This window comes from Zalophus californianus, chromosome 16 (assembly GCF_009762305.2).
Source record: "Zalophus californianus isolate mZalCal1 chromosome 16, mZalCal1.pri.v2, whole genome shotgun sequence".
Classification (NCBI taxonomy): Eukaryota; Metazoa; Chordata; class Mammalia; order Carnivora; family Otariidae; genus Zalophus; species Zalophus californianus.
This window is the reverse complement of record NC_045610.1, coordinates 38837172-38851923: the sequence shown is the minus strand read 5'-3', so window position 1 is coordinate 38851923 and position 14752 is coordinate 38837172. Positions and strand designations below refer to the sequence as shown.

General features: G+C 41.1%; 1 protein-coding gene across 5 annotated transcripts in view; it reads left to right on the top strand.

Annotated features, from left to right (window-relative positions):
- The first annotated feature begins 3520 nt into the window (after nt 1–3520).
- The window catches only part of FBXL20 (F-box and leucine rich repeat protein 20), a 105919-nt gene continuing 94687 nt past the window's right edge, over nt 3521–14752 (top strand). For 3 of the 5 annotated variants that reach the window (XR_003525286.2, XR_003525287.2, XM_027625830.2), the window contains exon 1: nt 3522–3761. Coding sequence is in view for 3 of the 5 variants with exons in the window: in XM_027625830.2 (XP_027481631.1) it covers nt 3714–3761 (48 nt within the window). In the remaining 2 variants the exon portion in view is untranslated. Of the gene's footprint in view, nt 3762–4310; nt 4597–14752 lie in introns of those variants that run through there. The other 2 variants (XM_027625831.2, XM_027625829.2) reach the window with 2 other exon arrangements.

The window sequence follows — 14752 nt, the reverse complement described above, 5'->3', positions numbered from 1 at the left end:
ATTCCTGATGATTCCATTCAGGATCTGTATCAGCAGGACGGGGCACAGTCCCCAGCACAACTCTTCTGGATTAAAAAAAAAAAAAAAAGCCAGGTGATTCATTTGTGTGTGTGTGTGATAAATGGAAGTGACTTCATCAGATATTGAAGAAGATTTCTATATTCAGCTCTTTCTGCAGGTTGGAGTTAGCATAGAGTTGGAAAATCAGCTTTGGCGTTCTTTCCTGACTGTCTCTGATTTCCTCTAGTGTTCTCCCTTTTCTGGTCATCAGCTCTCAACAACTCTGCCACTTTTGTGTCCCAAGGTAATAAGAAGTAGGAAACGAAACATTGCAAAGTGGAGCAAGAAAAGTTATCGGTTACCGTATCAGAGTCAAATGTCTTGGGTGACACTAAGGAGGACATGGGCAAGGTGATACCAGAGTGCTTTATCTTGTGATGCTGATACAGTAGCAGCCTCTCAGACATATAACCAGGTTGGATTTCTCACAAGTTTCTCACCTAGTTTTGAATCCTATCCCATTGGTTTCTGCAGAGAAAAAAAAAATGTTACGTGGTTTTTAAGTTTGTTCTGGGTGGGGAAAATCTTATGGGGAATGTACTACATATCAGGGGCTCAGCTTCCCCAAGCAGAGCCAACAGATTCCAAAATGAGTAAACTGGGAAGCTTTTTCTCTCTTTCTGTCTTCATCCCAGATCAAAGAATCCCGAGTTAGGATCTGGATGAAGGATAAGCCCCTGAATTGTCGATGGGCACACCCCACACACTGACCCAGCATCTGAACTTGCTTAACAGGGAGCCGGGGCTAACCTGCTTCACCCTGCCTGAGAACCAGGGAGCACTGCATTTCTCCACAGGGTGGAGGAGAAGAGGCAGAATAAACCAAGCCTGGGACACCTCCCTCCTGTCTAGGTGTCCTCATTCTCCTGTTTCAAAAGACTGCAAGGACATGAAGTCAACTTCTACCTGTCTTCTGCTGCTGGTGTCTTATGTATTCTTAGTTTGACCTGATTCCTCTTCTGTCTTTTGGCTTCATGTTAGGGGTTCTTGGTCAAAACCTGCTCTGATGTACATGAAGATTTCAGGTTCAAAATCCATGTGTTTTAAAACAGGTATTTTATAAATGGGGGAGAAATGAAGCAGGATATAATTGCCAAAAACTGGCCTTGAGGTTAGTGACTCTTGGAAAGATTTTCCTTAAGGCCTAGGTCTGAAAATTTAGTGCAACAATAGCATGAATTCTCAGAAGCAACCCTTTCAAGGGAGCCAGTGAGTCATACAGTATCCAGTCAAGTCACTTAAAGCAGATGACAGTATAGGAAACTTTCACAATCCCTGGGCAATCTCATTTTCTCCCCCCTCCCTTTTTTCCCTTTTCAATCCCTCTACCCCTCTATTTCTACCCTTGAGTTAGTTTTTTGAGGGGTAGGAAGTACCTAACATCTCGGAAGCTAGGTTGGGAAACATGCTTAGCTGTAAAAGCTGAGCTTTATAAATTTTGTGTTTTAGAAATGTACATCAGGAGCAGTTGGGGAGGGTCTTTTCTAAAAAAATCTTTCAAATTTGATTTTCTGTGCGTATGGCCGTTCTGTAAATACTTTGGGGTTTTTTCATTTTTTTGAAAGTAGACAAAATCTGGGATTTTTCCCCCGAAACATTACAAAAGAACCTGTTTATTTACATGCAAATAAATTTCTTTGATAAAAAGTATTATGCCTTTGTGTAGTAAATTTTTAACCTTTGAGCAATTTTCACTTATTCAGCTTTTTTAAGAAAGGATTTTAGGGGGGGAGTGGGGGAGGGGCAGAGAGGGACAAGCCGACTCCCTGCTGAGCGGGACCTGGAGGGGTGGCTCAACCCTGAGATCATGACCTGAGCCAATCAAGAATCAGCAAAATTAAGAGTCAGCAGTGCAACCGACTGGGCCACCTGGAGAACCCCTATTCAGCTTTTTAAAAGTCCACCAATCAGAAAAAATTCAATCAGGAAATAAAAGTCTTCCCTGAGTATTACTCAAAGTAGGTTAACTGTAAAGGATAACTGAAACCTGGTAAAAGACCTGTGAAAGTTTGCTTCATTTGATTTATCTGCTTGAGCCAGTTTTACTATCTTTTGCAGGTCTTAGTCACCAAATTCATCAATAATTGGGAGAAAACTGCTCTTAGATTAGATAGGACTAAAAAGCTGTGTTTATATGGCTGAAGTGAAATAACAGAGGTAGCAGACAATATAACATCTAGACCTGGGTTTGTGGGCCTGAGAATGAGTTTCTGAAGCTAGGTTCCTTGCTTAAGAAGCCCTTTCTAGGACAAACACGAGAAAGTTTAATAATAAAAAGTGCTTGAAGAGTTGGGTAATAAAGCTTCCAGCTTAAATATGCCTGTTTTGTTTTTATAATTTTTACTTTCTTTTATTTTTTTAAAATCTTGATCATTTTATTACATTTCTAACGTATTCTTTTTTTTAATAATTTTTTATTGTTATGTTAATCACCATACATTACATCGTTAGTTTTTATTTTTACTTTCTTTTTTAAGAGCAGGAGCAGGGGTTGGGCTGGCGGGAGGGGAGGGCCAGAGGGAGAGACTCTCAAGCAGGCTCCACGCCCAGCTGGGAGCTCAAGCAGGGGCTGGATCTCACCACCTTGAGATCATGACCTGAGGGGAAAGAGTTGGATGCTTAATTGACTGCGACACCCAGGCACCCCAGAATATGCCTATTTAATAAAAAAAAAAAAATCTCCAGCACAAGTTGCTCTTAAGTAAGCTCCTCTCTATTTTATTTTTAAGTAATCTCTACACCCAACGGGGCTTGAACCCACAACCCCGATATCAAGAGTGGTAGGCTCCACCAACTCAGCCAGCCAGGTACCCCAGTAATCTCTCTTAAATCAGATTCGTAACAAGCCAGTCACTAAAACGAATTAAAAGAGGTATGAAGACAAACATACTTACTTTGGAATACGATTAGGGACAGTGATCCTGCCAGGACTGCTGGAATTTATGATACAGTTTCTAATATTTCATCTTGGGTACACGATTCTGTAGTTTGTCGTTCCAAAGAGGGTAAACTTATTCCTTAGTCCATGGAAATTCGATAATAAATTTCAAGACCTTGAGGGCTGGTGTTGCTAAAGTATAACATTATAATGACACAAACTAGCTTGTATGTAAGGAGCCAAGGAGTCAGATGAATGTAATTTCCACTGAGCCAGCGCCCCCGCCTACTCGTGAAGACACGCTTGTTTCTCCCGCCAAAGTGGCGTCAGGATCAGGTTCTCACCAAGCAGAGCCCTGATTGGAGGACGGGCAGGCACTAGAGCCCATTGGGCGCCAGCGGCAGTCTGGTGGCGGAGGGGCGGGGGAAGCCAAAGGCACTTCAGCCTCGTACGGCCCCCCCCAACCACCAAAGCGCGCCCCTCCCCCAGCTAAAAGGAATGGTCGCCCAGCTCCTGCGCTGCACCCCCTGACCCCAAGGCGCGAGGTGCGGCCTTGCTGCATATTCCTGGAGCAGAGGGTAGCGCAATTACCGCCCCCCCGTCCTCCTGATCTATGCACAGGGAGACCCACGCCCTGCCGCGGCCCCCCAGGCCTCCCTGCAACACCCGGTAATGCAATCCACGGGGGCGGGGGAGGCGGCGGCAGCGACAGCAACGACGGCGGCGGCGGCGGCAGCACTGCCTCAATCTAGAGACAACCAGAAAGAGGAGGAAAATGGCTCCGAGCAGGGACCGCCTGCTGCACTTTGGGTTCAAGGCGACAGTGAGTGATAGGGGAAAGGAGTTGGGTGGCCGGGAAGGACATGTGTGGCTGCACAGGCTACCGGGGAAGAAGCGACAAGACTAGGGGGCTGGGAGGGCTTGACAGAAACCTCAAGTGTTTGCTGGGTGAGTGCGTGCTGTTTGCCGGCGAAGGGGATTAGATGGGCTCCGGTACTGTGTGCAGTTGTCCTGCTTTCCTCACTCGCGAGTCCGCGAGCACGCGCGCACTCACACCCTCCCCACAGCCCCTCCCATACACAAATACACACAGACAGATAGGCACTTCCCTGCCTCTCCTCGCGGTGGGCTTGCGTGCCTCGGAGGCAAGAGCGGGCTCGCGCCGCCGCCGCCGCGCTCCGGCTGCTCCCGGGCGGACCGTCGCGGGCTGCGCCCGGGAGTGGGGGAGGGGTGGTCCCGCGCCGCTGCCGCCGCAGCAGCCGCCGCCGCGGCCGCCGCGCGCTCCTCCTCCTCCCCTCCCCACGCCGTTCCGAGGCCCGGGCGGCTCTGCCCAATGAGGAGCGGCGTTGCTGGCAGGTGGGGAGTGTTTTTGTTTTGGGTTGAAGTTGAGGCTGAGGGGAGAGAGGAGCTAGCGACTAGCAGTCGTCGCTGCCGCCGGCTCTGCGGGAGGTGGAGGAGGCCCCGCCGGAGCCGAGAGGTTTCCCCCCCCGCTGACGGCCCCTGCCCGTCGCTCCTCTACCTCCTCCCGGTCCCGGAACTCCGGGGCCTGCCCCGGGCCCCCAGTCTTTGAACTCTGCACGCCGCAGCGCCGGGCCCCGGCCGCACCCGCCGGCCCCATGAGGAGGGACGTGAACGGAGTGACCAAGAGCAGGTTTGAGGTGTGAGCCTGGGGGGGCTGGGGCGGCGTGAGCAAGGCGATTCCCGCTCTTATGCCCCGAAAATTTCGCTCGGCACGGAGCCTCCTCCCTTGCCTGGCGCCGTCACCCGCCGATCGCTGGGGCTGCCAGACTTCTTTCCCCTTTCTCGCGACCCGAAAAGCCCGGTGCAGCCCAGCTTCCCTAGTCCTCCGGGCTGGTCGCCTCCAGCCTGTTCCACCAGCGGGCCCGGGCAAGGGATTAGCTCTGGCGCCCTAATTCCCCCCCCCCCCAGTATCACTCAGCTTTCCATCCTTTACACAATCCTTGGCTTCTCTCCCTCCACCCGGCAGAAAAAGCATCACAGCTCCGATCAACCGGAGCTGGCTTCTTTTCTTTCTGCCACCTGGGACGTTATGGGCCAGGGGGCCATTTCTCAGTGTTTGAGAGACCTTGGTTAAACTAGGGAAGTGGAGGTGGTAGACTAGGATGATAGAGACGACCACGAGTTTTCGGTGCTCTTTGGTTTGGGTATTGTTCTGATACTTCCTCTTCTTTCCCGTTTGGTCTGTACTTTTGTAGTTCATTGTTTCTGGGAACTCTTAGATGTGTACGGTCGAGACTTCAGAAAATCCACTCTTTAAGAACTTTTTCTCCTCTGGGGAGAAAGGTTTATAGCTAATGGAATTGAGGAATGGATGAGAAAACAGGAAAACACCTGCAAGCGTCTTCAGTGAGTAGTCACCGTGTTAAGGAAGTGATTCCTTTGGGAAGTGAAGTGTTCTAACTACGGATGAATTGCAGTAGTGTGGTAATATACCCCAAGGTTTACTGAGGGGCTAAGACGGTGAGACAAAAGTTTCAGGAAACTTGCCCACTAGGTGCCCAGGGTGAAATTGTTACCTAAGGGTCTTTCTTCAGTTTAGTCTATTTTTTTTTAAGATTTTATTTATTTATTTGAGAGAGAGAGAATGAGAGATAGAGAGCACGAGAGGGAAGAGGGTCAGAGGGAGAAGCCGACTCCTTGCCGAGCAGGGAGCCCGATGCGGGACTCCATCCCTGGACTCCAGGATCATGACCTGAGCCCAAGGCAGTCGCTTAACCAACTGAGCCACGCAGGCGCCCTCTTGGTTTCTTTTTATGCTTATGGGAAAAATACTTTAATTTATCCACAAAGATCTAGGTAGCAAGTGTTGGGAAGAAGTTTAAATTCAGAGCTCTACGGTAATTACTGTTGGAGGTGAGGAATGGAGAAAATTGAGAAATTGGTCTCTTCAGAGTTTTCATATTTAACTTAATCATAGGAAGAAAATATAGTAGGTATGATTTGGTGTTTAACAGAACTTTAGGTTGCCTTAAAGTAGAGAGATCCAATAAGCTTAATTTAGGATGGTTTCATATTTAGTACTACTGTGCTGTAAAGTCCAGACTGTCATCAAAATTACTGAGTGGACTTTTAGCAGTTAACAGGAATCTTGAAAGAGAAACCCAAATACTTAAGATCTGAGTGGGGGATAGCCTTCTGCCGTTGAAGTCTGCTCTTTATCATTTTGCTATTTTCTTGTAGATTGAGATACTTTGGAAGGAGTTCTTTTGTAGTATGTGTTGTAAAATTGCATTGCTGCATCCTGTTTTTGTAATTATCTTATATTTTAATTTGTAGTTTACCTGTAGTAGTGGTACTATCATAATAAAGTTTATTGCATTGTTAAGTATATTTATTTACCTTGAACTAAACCAGTTGAAGCTTTCTAAAGGTGTCTGATAAGATAAAGAATAAGGGGATTAAAAAATTTCTCCTTCTACAGTATTCATGATTAGCTTTTGGTTTATAAATATTTTAGTCTTTTATGATAAGAAGGGGGTTCCATGGCAGAACGCAAATGAGAAAGTTTGGAAATGATACATGTTAATGAGTTTAATTATCTGAGTATTTCTTTTTTTTTTAAGATTTTTATTTATTTATTAGAGAGAGAGAATGAGAGATAGAAAGCATGAGAGGGAAGAGGGTCAGAGGGAGAAGCAGACTCCCCACCGAGCAGGAAGCCCGATGTGGGATTCGATCCCAGGACTCCAGGATCATGACCTGAGCCGAAGGCAGTCGCCTAACCAACTGAGCCACCCAGGCGCCCTTATCTGAGTATTTCTTAAAGTCATTTACCTCTTCTTTTTTTTTCCATTTACCTCTTTACTGACCTAGTTTACAAGTAGTAAAACAATAAACTGTTAGGGCTCTTATGAAGTAGTAAACTTACTGCTAATTCATTGAAAACATTTTAAATATTTAGTTTCAATGGATAAAACATGTAGACAAAATAAAGTAGTCTTTTCATGTCAAAAATATTTACATCAAGTTATTTTTTTAATTCTCAAAATTACAGAATGGTTTTTAAAGGACTTATAATTTTATGATTGTAAGTAGACAGCCGATCCCTGAGAATTTTTGGGAGGGGAAGAAATTTTTGTAGCAAATAATAAGTCATGTCAAATTATGGTTAATACAGAAAGTGAAATAATTGTTTTCTTTTTCTTGGTCACATTTTTTTTCTGGGTGGAAGGTAACTAAACTTTATCTTTTTATAGTTGATTCATTATAAGGAATATTATGTGCATTATGCTTTTGGATGTTGTAACTGCAGGCCATATACTTTAAATCTCATGCTCAGGTCTGGAGCTGTAGAAAAAAATTTAAAGTTAAAATAAAGGGAGTAGAGTACTTGTTAGCCAGATATGTAGCATCCTGTAGAATAGCCAAAGTAGATAATAGTTGGGTAGAAGAGTTAAAGAGTTAAGAGTTAAAGAGATACAGAGATGGTGAAAATTATTGTTCCTTGCTGTATCACTTTGGCATTAACTTTCCACAAAAATAACCCTTATAAGCTAATATAATGAGTGCTGATTAATGTGTCTCTCAGTTGAAATTCTTCATCTAAATACTTTTTATTACATTTCTTACAGTATACATTGTTTTGTGGCAAATTTTGATAATTTCCTTTCAAACTTAATAATTGTTATTAAATCCTGCATGCCAGGCACTGAGCTAGATGTTTTACCTTAGTTACTTCTAATTCTCACAATTCTGTTTTACAGTTGAGGAAAGCTAGGGCTTAAGAAGTGCTCAAGTGCACAGCTAGTAAGTGGGGGAGCCAAGATTCCAACCTGCTTTTTTTTTTTTTTAACTTCACTGTCATTCTGCTCTGTTTTTAGCATAACATAGCATAAAAGCCCATAAAATGTGTGGGCAAGAACTTCCCTAAAATTCTTCATCCAGTATATTTTATTTTGTCTTTGCTATCAAGAATGAAGTTGTTCTTCATTTGAAGTACTATAATAGTGTGTTACCTTTTTAAAAAAATTTTAGGGGATGTAGGGCAGAGAGAGAGAGAGAATCTTAAGCAGGAGCATGTGGAGCTTCACTCGGGGCCCAATCTCACAACCCTGAGATCATGATCTGAGCTAGAATTAAGAGTTGGATGCTTAACCAACTGAGCCACCCAGGTGCCCCTATGTGTGTTATCTTAACACTTGGTAAGATTAGTGACAGACATGTATAAATAAGGTAGCCCTTGAATCTTAAGTTTAGATTTTTTTTTAGTAAAGCCTCTCCATTTCATTGTTTTCTTAGTAACTCCATCATAAGATGATATTGGGGGAAAATTTCTTTCTTATTTGGGTTCATTAAAAAGTCTAGCATTATCTATTGTGAAAACATTAACTGACATCACAGATACTATTTACAGTTTCATCAGGGCCTGGGAATGTTAAGATTCACGTAGGAAATGATAAGTTCCAATTTGGATACTTTGAATCCCTGTTCATTAATTGTTTTCTCATTACATCTCACTGCTGCTTTGGTAAATGTATAATATTACAGCAGTAAGATTAAATTGTAATACTTGCTTGCCTGCTTCATTTTATCAAGTCAGTTTGTCCAAAATAAGAAAAATCATAAAATGTAGTATGGCAGAAAAAATATACTGCATTGGGAGTTGGAAGAACTGGATGTTAGTTAATCTTGATTTTTGCCACCAATTAAATATAACTTTGGTCATTTCTTTTTATTTCTCCAGTTTGATCGTTTCCCTCCTTTGTAAAACAAAGAAGTTAGAATCAACTGTTTCGTTCCTTTCGTTCCAAAATCCTATGAATCTGTCATTTTTTTTTTAATCTGATTTTTAAAATAAAAGCAGAGGACCACATTTCCTTGGCTGTTTCTTCTAAAACAGCAACTCCAATACTGTTAAAGTTTGTAGGCAGAGTTGCACAGTACTGCTAAGGCTGCAGTAATTACCTTTTTTCTCCTGTAAGGTTTTATCTTATAATCTAAAGAACATTCTGCATAGTAAATGACCATCTTTTCCTAATTGATACTTGTGGAAAATGTTACACATTTTTCCAGTGGGTGACAGCCATTTGTTTCATTCTATTTGAAAAGCCTTGCAATGGGAAAGAGAACTAGTAAAAGTAAGGGATTTTGTATTTAACACTTTAGAGATTAGTTTGAAAGCAGTTATCTAATATTATACAAGGTACAGATTAGAGGTTTAGGCTTTTGGGGCCCATTCAGACAATCTCTGTTTTTTTTAAATAGTGTTATTGATGTTTATTGTATAAATATGGGTCCTTTTTACCCTTTTTTTTAAAAAAGATTTATTTGAGAGAGAGAGCAGAAGCAGGGGGAGCAGCAGAGGAAGCAGGAGAAGCAGGCTCCCTGCTGAGCAGGGAACCCGATGTGGGGCTGGACTGGATGTGGGGCTTGATCCCAAGCCCCTGGGATCATGACCTGAGCCTAACACAGTCCCTTAACTGACTGAGCCACCCAGGTGTCCCTCCCTTTTACCTTTTGAAGCATGGTATGTTTTATCATGTACTTACTGTAGTAACTCATTATTTAAAAATCAGCATGTTTCCTTCTGCAGTCTACATAGGATAAATCATTACATATTGAAAACTTTTCCATTGTGAAAATTTTTTAATTTGGCAAAAACTTTACAAAGTGTGTTCTTGATATTTAAGTCATACGTTCTTATTTCTTAGGTATAATCTGTTTCTGCATCGAGGATTTTCATTCATTGAATCAGTATTAGAAGTGTTTAGAAGTATTTACACGTTAAAATTTTTATATTCTTATGGTTTAGGTCATTTGTCAGTTTTAGCTGTTAGTGTTGATATCACTTTTTAATCTTAATTTCTAAAATCCTTCTTTTTTGGGACACCTGGGTGGCTCAGTTGGTTAAGTGTCTGCCTTTGGCTCGGGTCATGATCCCAGGGTCCTGGGATCGAGTCCCACATGGGCTCCTTGCTCAGCAGGGAGTCTGCTTCTCCCTCTGCCTGCCATTCTCTCTGCTTGTGCTCTCTTCCCCCCTCACCCTGACAAATAAATAAATAAAAATCTTTAAAAAAATAAAATAAAATCCTTCTATATTTATCTCCCAAGTGTCTCTTTTCAAATCTTGGTCTCGTTTTTCTTGCAAATTATTAAGTACTTTTGTTACAGGCCAGGGATTCCATTCCAGCCCTTAGATTACAGGTTCCCAACTGGTGGCAGATTGGGAACTGAATTAAAATTTTCAGTAATCTAACTAGTACTGTGGTTTTGGAAGGGTATTTTTAGATGTTCAAAATAAAATATTCCGTTGCACCAGGAAAATCCAAGGGAGGGAGGAAGAAGAAAGAATGCCCTTAAACTGACCAAATTTAGCTGCTTGTGTGTAGTTGTCTTTATACTGTTTTCCTACTTGGTCTTCCAGACTTGATGGATTCTTAGATGAGATCCCTACCCAAAAATTGACTCAGAAAAATGAAGGCATACAACTTGGTCTTACAGTTTTATGTCTTAGTGCATTTGGATCCATTTGATAAAAGATTTTAACTTAATAACAACTAAGAATAGGTGGTGGTATTGAACTGTGCAGTGGTATTTGTGCTTGATTCATCTTGCTTAATTATATAACTTTTAAAAATGAAGATATGTATTCAAATGTAAGTAAATCCAAAACATATTTGCATTAGCTTTTGAAGACTTTCTGTTAAAAGAATGGCTTTGCTGGGTATTTATTTTCAGCACATATCTAGTAACTATTTAGCAAGCATATGAGTTATAGCAGTAGGTTAAGTAACCTATATTCCCTAATCATTTTTCCTCTAATTTGATTTTGTGATATTCTCTTGGATATAATAAGCCTCATATCTGACAGTTGTAATCAGGTGCAAATGTAATTTTTTGCTCAGTCTCTTAAGTTGCTATGAGGTTAAACCAATTAAATCATGGTGGACAAGAATTTAGTCAGTTATGAAATATATATTGGCAATGTCTTCTTCCATTTTTGTCCTTGAATTTTGTCCCAGGAATTTTTTTTTTTAAAGATTTTATTTATTTATTAGAGAGAGAGAGACGCACACACACAATGAGAGAGGGAACACAAGCAGGGGTGGAGGGTGAGGGAGAAGCAGGCTTCCCTCAGAGCTTGGAGCCCGATGTGGGGCTCGATCCCAGGACCCTGGGATTATGACCAGAGCCGAAGGCAGACACTTAACGACTGAGCCACCCAGGCGCCCCTGTCCCAGGAATTTCTAGTAAAAACTAAAAAGGAAATAGAATACCGTGAAAGCAAGTTGCAAATTGAACTTATGCATTACTTTGGTGCTAAGACAGAAATCATACCTAACAACATGGGGCTGAAGGTTAGCAATAAATCAAATGCCTGCCTGATTTTATATAATCAGATATGCCAACTATTATGGTATTTGTGGGTTAGTGTGACTTCCTGATCAACTAGAGGATGGAGGCAGATATAATTTCATAATTGTTTAAAAGTAAAAAATGGAAAAGCATTTTCAGTTTTACTTATAATTTGCAATAATAAGAAGAGGCCCTAGGGGCATCTGCTTTCGGCTCAGGTCATGGTCCCAGGGTCCTGGGATCGAGCCCTGCATCGGGCTCCTCGATCCGCGGGAAGCCTGCCTCTCCCTCTCCCATCGCCCCCCGCCTGTGTTCCCTCTCTCGCTGTGTCTCCTTCTCTCAAATAAATAAATAAAATCTTAAAAAAAAAATAGAAGAAGAAGCCCTAGGTATAGCTATTCTGCGTGCTTCGAGTTTGCTTTACTATCTGCAGAATGAGGTGATTTATGTGGCAGGGAAGACCGGCAAAAAGAATGCAGTAAAATATCTAGATTAGGGCAGGTTTTTAAATATAGAGTACCTATTCTTTTTTTTTTTTAAGATTTTATTTATTCATTTATTTGACAGACAGCGAGAGAGGGAACACAAGCAGGGGGAGTGGGAGAGGGAGAAGGAGGCTCCCCGTCGAGCAGGGAGCCCGATGCGGGGCTCGATCCTAGGACCCTGGGACTACAACCCGAGCCGAAGGCAGACGCCCAACGACCGAGCCACCCAGGCGCCCCTAGGGTACCTATTCTTTTGCATATGCCACACTTGATTGGCAGTTTAGGCCCAGGGAAGGTCATTCCCAACTCTGTGTATACTGAATTGCAGTTTACCAACAAAGAGCCAGTTTTGTTATGTTTTTTGTTTTCTTTTTTCCTCTTTCAAGGTGGGTGGGGAGAAGAAAAAGAAAAGAAAGGATTTTCAGTTGCCTGCAAATTAACAATTTAATGTTAACTGTAAATGTTAGCTGCAAAGTTTTCGAGATTCTCTGTTAGAATATAATCCTTTTTTTGTCATGTTATTTTTTTTGTTTTGTTTTTAAATCATTCTTTGTCATCTTATTTTTTGAATCAGATCATTTATATATTTTAATGTTTTTTTTAATATTTTATTTATTTATTCATGAGAGACACAGAGAAAGAGAGAGAGAGAGGCAGAGGAGAAGCAGGCTCCCAAGGAGCAGGGAGCCCGATGTGGAACTCTATGCCAAAACCCTGGGATCATGACCTGAGCCAAAGGCAGACACTTAACCATCTGAGCCACCCAGGCACCCTATATTTTAATGTTCTAATTTTGAAATTAATTGGAGTAAAAAGAGGATGAAAGTGTTAAGGCTATGTCTTAAGGATTTTACAAATGGAAATAATACCATTCTGAACTATGAAATAAGTATTACATATGTATATTTTATAAATGCATTATATGTATATATAATGATATGTGTATGTGTGTATTGGTATCTGTATGTCTTTTCTGGACCTCCATTACTGCAGGTTCCTTTCTAGCATAGAAATTCTGTGATTCTCTATAAATAAATCCCCCAACTTGCTACAGATTAGAGATTATTCAGTTTATTGCCAGTGTTCTTATATTTCTTTGCGTACAACTGCTAATAAAGACAAAACAGTCTATGTGATCTTAACCCATATTCTCCTTTGGATTCCTGCTTGTTTTTGCTTTGAATTATGATAGAAGTGGAGGTAGACACTTGCAGAAAAAAACAAACTAGTGTATATCTGTCCAAATGAACACCTTTGCCAAAGGAGTAAAGAACGGGTATAATGATTGTATGATATTCTGGAGTTTAGTGTGCTGTGATTCGGTTTCTTAGGGTGTATGGAATTTATATATTTATATAGAGAGAATCTATTTAAGACATTAGCTTTGTCTGAGCTCTCAGTCAAACTCTGAAGTCTGAGTTTGAACCCTGGCTTTGCCACCTACCATCTATGTGAGCTTGGACAAGTTATTTAATCTCTCTGAGTCTCAGATTTTCAATATCTAAAATGGGTATAATGCTCTCTTCACTGGATTATGGGGATTTAATTCTATAATGTTTGTATAGCACTTAGCAAGTTGTCTACTGAACAGTAAGGGCTCAATAAATAATGCCTATTATTATATTACTCTGTGGAATCCACCACACAATAAGCACTCAGTAAATGATGACTCTCGTATTACTTTGTGGAGTAGAAGTGTTTTTAATTAGACTTTTTGTAAATCATTATTTTAAATATCTTAAAGGAATTTACTATTTAAAGGAAAAATTCTATTACAAAGGAAAGAATGTAACTAATTATCTCTTTATTTATCTGATTCAGTTTTATATATTGGATTTATTAAACAGGAACACCTATGAATTTTAATCCGTGTAGTTGAAGAGTAGTAATTTAGCAGTGTTTCAATCTGGGGTTTTATACTGCAATCATTATTCTATTCATTGTTAGGCAAATGTGGGTAAATGCCTCCTAAGATAAGAATCTGGCACTAAATTTGACATTTAAAACACTAGATCAGTCAGCTTTTACCCAGAAATCGGTCATTCTTCTTTCCCTGATTTGTAGAAAATAAAACTATGGCATGACTGAACACAGACAAGTAGAGATGTATTCATTTTTGAAAAAGAACTCTGCATTACTAATACCCTTTCCCCACACTCATCCTTACCAGCTTTTTTTTTTTTTAAGATTTTATTTATTTATTCATGAGAGACAGAGGGAGAGAGAGAGAGAGAAGCAGAGGGAGAAGCAGGCTCCCAAGGAGTAGGGAGCCCGATGCGGGACTCGATCCCAGGACCCTGGGATCATGACCTGAGCCGAAGGCAGACGCTTAACCATCTGAGCCACCCAGGCGCCCCCTTGCCAGCTTTTTGAAAATTTTCACATGTCCTTCATGTAAAGAAGCCCATGTTGAAAAAAATCACATGCTAACTTATTTCTGCAACCCATTTGTGAAAAAGAAACCTCACCTGTTTTGGAATTCTCCTTGGATAAGTTAAAACATTTATTTAATACTATAACTTTCCTAACATATTCTCATGAATGGTAACTTCAGGAAGATAAGGGACTTAATAGTCAGTATTCTTAGTCACAGCTGATGGGTACGCAACAGAAGTTTCCCAAACCTAGATCTCTACAACAACAACAAATGCAGTTTCCACTGAGGTTAAAAAATTCCTTAAGAAAGAATAATTGTATTTAGATTATATGCCTCAAAACGTGGATTATAGGTCCTAAGTGACATAAATTTAATCTGAGCTCATCAGTCTCTGGGCCAGACAGAAAAGTTTGCCCAAATAATAGGAGTCAAGATCTCAAGGGACCTACTGTTGGCATTATTGTGAATTTAGATTGAGCCCTGGGAAAAACCACTTACCTCTCTTTGTCTTTAGAGCTCTAAAATAAGATTTCCAATGTGTATTTCCCTAATTTAATATAAATTAGATTAATATTAAAGATGAAACCTTATATAATATATGTCAGTTATAGCTCAGTTTTAAAAAAAAGATAAACC